Genomic DNA, 7500 nt, shown 5'->3' on the forward strand with positions numbered 1-7500 from the left:
GTATTACATCAGTGCTACCGTCAGGCTCTTTTGTCTGTAGAAATCTGCAAACAGTCAAGCTTTTTGATTAATGATTCGATGGAAGAAAATATTTCTTTGGTATTTCACTTCTGTCCTAAATCTCTACTTTCCACACTATGTTAGTGCAACAAAATGCAGTTGAATTTTATCAATAAGCTCTGTTGAGTGTTATCACATTTACTTTCTGCATTCTAGCACATTGGATCTGTATTTCTTAGAAACAATAGCTTTGCGTGAAGAACACGAGGTACTTTGGACTGGGTTCTCAGAAAGCTGACTGACTACGTACCCTCTGCTGTCTGACTTTCTAAAACAACTGCCTTTTTTGATGCAGTATTTTCAACTCATTTAGAGGGTCATACTAGAGAAGAAATTGTTTAAGTCCTTTATTACAAAGATCAAAAGTCATGGTTACCATTTACATACACAATTTACAAATTATTCACAAAAGGAATAACAGATATGCAAGAACTGACAGCTTACTTCAGCCCAAGTTGGGGATGAGACAGTGTATTTGTTTCCCTGCTTTATTTACTGAAAGAAAGGATATGTTTGTTTTTCATTGTCTGCATGTGTTAAACACTGATCTAGTGTTTATGTAGCACCTTTAGTCGTAACCATGCATATGCTTACATGCTTATCTTTATTTGAAAGAGTGCAGTGCACGTATAAACATGCACTGGGATCTGTACTTTCTTCACGCTGCTGAGTGTTTGTTGGTCAGAAATCAGATTGATTTTGGTACAGTACAGTGGTCAGGCTTGAAAAAGTTGATTTGTAAGATTTTACTGATTTGAGCAATGTGTCATTAAAACAAAAATGGAGATTACTATCAGAACTCTTAATCTAAGAACTAAATTAAGTATGGCTGCTCTATCATTCAAGAATACTATATGATCTTAAGATAGATATTAGCCATGTTGTTAGATGTCTTTGAATACCACAACTGATTTATTGCTTTTCCTTCATTCAGGTTAGCACGTTTTATACTGTTTCCTAAAGCTATTTCAGAGACTGAGAAACTTAACCACAAAGAATCCTATTTTGAGAGATTTGGTAAATTAGCAAACGGAGTATCTTACAGCACTTAACAAAAGGGAGAATGAGTTTCCAAATCCGTTGGTATGAAAGCACAATATCAACAGTGCAGTAGCTGCCATTTAGCTAAACCTACAAATATCCATAATTTGCACTTTTTGCTGTCCACTGGGGTGACATGTATGACAAAATGCTTGAAGGAGCACACTGATTTAGGAGCAAACACAAATATAAATACAGAAATCACCAATGTGATGTTGCATCCAAATTCTAAGCAATAAAGCAAAACACTTCACAAAAGTTGTTGCGTCTAGTGGAACCATTTAGTGGGCATAATCCAAATACTTATGACAGTATTATGATGGTATGACTTTCTACCCAGCTATCAAATATTCTTCACCATGAACTTTACAGGGTGACAGATAAAGAATGTTGCAGATGCCGTGGTAAACTTAAAATACAGTAATAGGCAAAGATTTTTAGTGGCACCACCTGTATATACAACGTAGTTGTTGGAACTTTATGGAACAAAGCAACGTTACAGTATGCCTTTGTTAAGGCTTCTTGCTGGTTTAAAAAGGTAGATTTTTCTTTAGGGAGATTGTCCAGCAGTATTGGTTTCACATCTCTTCAGTGGAAGGTCTCTTTATTGATCCACATAAGACTGCGCGTTTCATTTGGTTTGCATTCGTACTCAATACTACCAAAACTGTTTCCCCATTGGCAATGATCCCGTTTGTGGTAGTTGTAGAATTTGACTTGCCACACTGTTTCAAAAACGCCAATGTCGTTGAACTGCGAGGAAGAGGGAATATCAGTGTTAGCTGATTATTTTGTTGGTTTCTCTCTATTAACGAGAAACACCACTCTTATGAAACTGCAGAGCGTAAAACAGCTGATATAAGGGTTATTGTTCCTCAAGTCAATAAGTCAAAGTTCTGTAAAGCCTGCGTTAGCAGTCATAAAGTCTTTTATGCTTAGGCATACATAAAACATGAAGGATCAGATTCTCCACGTACTGTCCTCTTGCACTTACGTCTGGGAAAGGCAAGGGAGTAAAAATGTTCAAGTTCCCATGTGGATAAATGTTACTAAGAGCAAGAATCCAAGCTATAATCCTTCTTAAGATGACACAGCAGTAGTTGGCATGTATATACATATCACGTAGCAGTGATCTGTAGTGATACAGGCCATCACTTCACCTTTATACCATACCTAGAGGCTGCAGTTACAACTGGGAAGATTCCTTCTTTTGCTCAATCTGGAATATTTAATGTCCCTGTATTTTGTAGCCTTGTGTTTGCGGTGTCTTGATTGAGATACGCTGCTATTAGACCACTTACTCCTTCCCTGGGATTCTGTTCCACATTTTAGATGAAACTTAAACAAAAGAACTTCTCCTTTGTGCGTTTCTGTAATTGCTAGTTGTACTGTGATAGTGCAGCCTTTCAAACTTAGATATGAGTAGAAGAGGCTAGGAAGGAGATAATCAGCACATATTAGCAGGTAAGTGTCTAATACAGTGAAGGGCTAGTGAGACATTGACTGCAAGTTTTCTGATTGCAACTTTGAAGGGAATGAGACTATGGCTATACTAAGTTCTACAAAATAAAATCTCGCACTTTTTTGAAGCCATTGCTAGATACCCTTGCAATATCAGCAAAATAACATGAATGAGGCTCAACGAGGATAGATCATTACTTCAGTTATGATGGTGATGTAAAATTTGAGTTCCTATGCCTTGAGACCTTGCAGAGAGTCCAAAGTGTGGGTGTGAAGCCTATACGCATTGTTGTTGGTCCCAGTAGTATGGTTTGTTGATTGTGCTATGTTGTTAGACGATACTAGATAGTGGATGCAGTGCTACTGAACGACACTTTGTTCTTCAACATTTTTTCCTTTTAAATATTTCCATCACTCACTTTAATGACAGCTTCTTCACTTGATTATTTTCCATTCCCATCATGTGCCTGGGAGCTGACCTTTGATCATCTGACTATTATAATCACATTTGCAAAGTCAGTATGAAAGCCCTTTTACACCGTGACTCTTCCTGAGTTGCAAGCAAAGCCTTCTGTATCCAGTTTTCTCAGAAGGACATGTTTGTTTTTTTTTTAATTCAAGATGTGGTTTGTAAGCTGCTACTGCATAATGGACATTGCTTTAAACCTTCCCCCAGCCCACTGTGGTAACTTAAATTTAGCCTTGACAACAAAAGCTGTGTGCCATTAGTGGAAGGGTTTTATTTGGCTCCAGATGCAAGTGTTACCTTAAAGGAGTAGCTGAAATATTTCTGCCACTTCCTTTGACAAAGAGAATCAGATGTACAGGCTATTTTATCTCTCTCAGCAACTAAAACCTTAATTAAGAATTCTTCTATTAATTATCTCTGATAATAATCCTGATATACTCATAATGCAAGGTAGTAAAGGTTAAGCGCATTGAATATTACTGTGCACAATCCACACAGAGAAATTGTCAGAGAGGAGCATCAGCCACCCTCAAGTCTGGAAACTGAGGAAGAAAAGGCATTTCTAATAGCATTTGTAGAAGGTGATGTGATACAAGAGCAGCATTTCATTTCATTAATATATGGAGGATCTGAATTTCAACAAGATAAAGGAAGAAAACAAATTCTGTCTTCCTCCAATGACCCAGTTTGCTGAGCTGCCCTAAGTAGTTTGACTGCTGTGGATTTCCAGGAGAAGGAAAGAATTAATTGCAGAGCTTTCCTACTGCCATGTGCCTCCCCTCAGCCCAGTACTTAGCAGATGCAGCAGCTCTGTGGCATAATGAGCATTCTGCATCCCCAGAACTCCCCTGAATTCCCGTGGCTCCTGCAGCTGAACCCTGGCTCCTCCACTGTATACGGGCTTCCCCAGGGAGGAGGGATGGCCCTACTCTTTGTAGGTCAGGCTTAGAAGCCTATTTCCCTATCTACTATTCTCTGTCATCCACTGCTATTGGCGTGAATAGCTATTTAATCGCTCCCTCTGAATTTGCATGCTAGGATGTTTTTTGATGGCTATTTATTATGAGAACGGAGGTCTGGCTTCTTGATTCAATCTTAATCTAGTCTGACCAAGAATAAAACGAGATCCAAAGAGAGGTTTCTAACTTAGTTTACACCATTTGCTAGCCACTTCAGCAGCTTCTGGGTAGCGTGCATACTTGAGCATTCAGGTAACAAATGCATCCTCAGATTCTGGAATTCAGAAATGGGATGTTGTTTTCCACATATAAACTATGGCTGTAACAGGTAAGATGTCTACCAGCCAGTTAAAGTAGGAGCTCAAAGAATTATTTGTTTAAAGTTCTAAAGCAGATGGGAAATAAATTCTTACGGACTTTCTGGCTTTTAGGCATTAAATTGGCAGTATCAGACCAGTTGTTAACTGCAGGACTGACCTTACGGTCTATTTCTAATGTGAGTTCAGATTTTATGCCTTGAATAGTGTCCTTATCTCCCTAGGATGCATCAGGATCCTGCCTGTTATAGAAAAGGAAGTGGAGGCTGAAGTTCCTCATAGTTGAAGGAAATAGGAAAATTTAAAGCTGTATGCAATAAGCCCAGTTTTGAAGATTCAGGAAGTAGGTATTAGAAGCAGTTTTCAAACTGGGGTGTCTGGGGCTGGTTCCCTAAATCTGTTATGGCTCTGTCTAGCTAAGCAGCTAAATGATGAGTTAAACATGTAAATCCTTCCTGAGTTTCCTATATTTAATCATTAAAAGTATCAATTGTGGACATCTAAGGCTGTACTGAAGAACCAATCTATCAAGATCAAATCCTAAAAGAGGTTGAGGACCTGCTTTAACACTTGCAAATCCTATTAGCTTTCATGGTTAATATTGCAGGATTTGGTTTGTAAAAGCTACTGTTTGGACAAATAATGTGGCTAATCATTCTGATTCTGCAACAAACCAGCTCAGAGCGTGTATCTGAAAATCGGAACCTCTTTGCATTTCTTGGAATTACTTCATTTGTGATTTATTTGACTTGATTTTCTCCATAAGAAAAGCTAAACTTCCAGATTTTCAGAATTCACATCAGTGCTACACTTAAGGGTAAAGGTGGCTATCAAAATAGGGATGCCTTAGTCAAAGCAGCTGGGGTTTTTTGGGGAGCAGTGCCCTTTCACCTCCTGGTATAAGGACATTGTGAAATATAATGGCACTACTCAATGGCGGCATCCAGCAGCCCTGTTCTGCTGGTTGAGAAGTCATACTGGGTGTTTGGTTTTCCTAGGTGTTAAAAGGAGGCGACTGTATAGAAAAGTGATTCATGTGGACAAAGACTTCAGGGTAGTCTTATTAACCTAAGATTATGAAGTGGTAACTGTTAATGTGATGTGGGTCTCCAAAATTGTTACACATGCTGTAATTATTAGAAACTGCAAATGGAGATGTTACAGTTCTTATTCAGGAGGGGATTGCCATGCTAAACGATGATTCCAGAAAAAAATAGTGAAGATAAAGATCAAGATGAAATCTTAAGTGCAATGAGCAAATATGAGAAAAAGCTGAAATCTGGTGGGCTTGGCAAGGTCCTAAACTTGTAGAAGTTGGAACAGACCCTTAAGAGAGCTTCAGATGAAGATGGTTTACTGCCCCATTTCCCCTTTTTGGTACAGGAGGCATAGAATAAACAGCAGAAATCCCTCACAACTGTAATCAGGAGAGGGAAAAAACCTCAAACAACCAAACCAAAGCCAGAACAAAACAAATCTCCCTCTGCACCCTGCGCGCACCACCTAAAGAGTGCTGTGGAAATCTGCCTGCTGCTCTTCCTGTTGTCTCTCAGCTCTGCTGCCCTACGGGCTTGAGCTTTTGTCATCTCACTTTGGGGCCATGGCATATACTGATTCTGGCCCTTGGAGCTTCTTTTTAAGGTTGGGGTGAGGAGCTACTTGAATAAGAACTTAGGTTTGTGGATGCAGAGATAATGTGATAATGGAAGCATATGGGGAAAGAAAGGAAGAAGACAGCCTTTGGTGGGGGGAGTGTGGTGTGTGTGTTCTCACACCTGCTTTCAGCCTCTGGCAGGTCCTCAGGCATCCTGCAGATGACAGGTGGAAGGGGAGAGTAGTCACCCCTTGTGCTTGAGGCATGCTCTAAAAACTCTGCCAGTGCTGGCAGTCAAAAGAAGGGTCCTTTTGCCAAGGACTTGGAACTGCATTCCTAGCCAGGGACCTTGGTGGGAGTTGCCTGAAGTCTGTAATATGCCCTGCAGAAAAGGTGAGGAGTTCAGCTCCTATTTCTTTCTCCTGCAGCACCCCAAAGGGCTATGCGAATCTCTAGAAATCCCCCTACTACTTCCTGGCCCTTGCTGCTCTCTTGGCTTTCCCTTGGGAAGCAGGGATTGTGTTTTCCAGCTACTCTCTGACCAGCGGTCTTTCTGATGCAAAGCAGAGAGGAGTGCAGCAGCTGTGATCAGACTTTGCCCTGGAATATTTCACCGCCACAACTCCCTCGCTGGGAGTCAGCCCCCTGCTGTCCTCCCTCGTCTTCCCATGCCAGGTTTGGAGAACCACGTACCTGCATGTTGACCTGGATGGGCTGTCTCTCCCCGCTTTTGGTATGGGGCACCCCTTCTGTGTCGTAGATCCCTGTGTAAGAGGCCACCTGTGCATCCCTCGATTTCTCTTCCAGTGGGACATTGACGCCCCCGATGCCCATTGTCCTGCAAAGAGACAGGATCCTGACTTTCAGCAGCCCTGCAGGTCCACTTCCCTAGCAGCTTGGAGCCAGCATGTGGGCTGGCAGCCTCTGTCCTGGGGGATGCTTCAGGGATTTTAGCAGACCTGCAGGTGCTGCTGACTCACTGGGGCTCCTGAAAAATGTCAGGGCTCTGCAGTCACCAAGGGAAAATATAGAAGGGAAAGGCAGGAGGGATCCGATCTCCAGTAGCTGGGGAGAGGTTAGCTGAATCCCGTCTCCAGGGCTGTCTCTCCACCCAGAGCTGGTTCCCTGGCTCCCAGTCTCTGGCATCCTCCCTGGTCCCAGTCTCTGCTTTGCCACGCTGCAGCGAGGCTTGGGCATGATGCATCCCTGCCTTGCAGGGCCGGAGGGGCCTCTTCCCTCTGCCTCCAGGGCAAACCGCGGAGAAGGAGAGAGAAAAAGAGCTTGAAAGAGCTCCGGGAGAAGATGGGGAGGGGAGAGGGAAGGAAGCGACTCCAAAACGCGGCCTCTCTCCCGAACCAGCTGGGCAAAGCATTGGGAACAACTGGCCAGGGACCTAGAAAAGGGGCTACCAAAGCAAAAGGGCGGGGAGGGAGAAATCACGGAAACCCCGTGCTGTCAGTCTGCCAGGAAAAAATATTAAACCTCTAAAAATAAAGCAGCGGGGAAGGGAGGGCCGGGGGAGCCGCCCCGAGCAGGGAGGCTGCACTTACGTGGCCTGGACGGTGCCGGGCCGGAGGGCCACCTCGATCTTGTACTTGG

General features: G+C 42.6%; 1 protein-coding gene across 1 annotated transcript; it reads right to left on the bottom strand.

Annotated features, from left to right (window-relative positions):
* Window positions 1-392: 392 nt before the first annotated feature.
* Window positions 393-7494, bottom strand: CNRIP1 (cannabinoid receptor interacting protein 1). The gene is made up of 3 exons (XM_009578609.1): window positions 7452-7494; window positions 6595-6739; window positions 393-1854 (listed from the first exon to the last, which is right to left on the bottom strand). Exons 2-3 carry the CDS (start codon window positions 6733-6735, stop codon window positions 1690-1692), a joined length of 306 nt encoding a protein of 101 aa, XP_009576904.1. The 5' UTR covers window positions 6736-6739; window positions 7452-7494; the 3' UTR covers window positions 393-1689.
* Window positions 7495-7500: the final 6 nt, after the last annotated feature.

Source organism: Fulmarus glacialis, unplaced genomic scaffold (assembly GCF_000690835.1).
Source record: "Fulmarus glacialis isolate BGI_N327 unplaced genomic scaffold, ASM69083v1 scaffold595, whole genome shotgun sequence".
Lineage (NCBI taxonomy): Eukaryota > Metazoa > Chordata > Aves > Procellariiformes > Procellariidae > Fulmarus > Fulmarus glacialis.

Coding starts and splice junctions, on each gene's coding strand:
- CNRIP1 (XM_009578609.1), bottom strand. CDS start 6,735: ATGGGCATCGGGGGCGTCAATGTCCCACTGGAAGAGAAATCGAGGGAT. Junction 1,855..6,594: donor CCATCCAGGTCAACATGCAG/GTACGTGGTTCT, acceptor TCTTCCTCGCAG/TTCAACGACATTGGCGTTTT.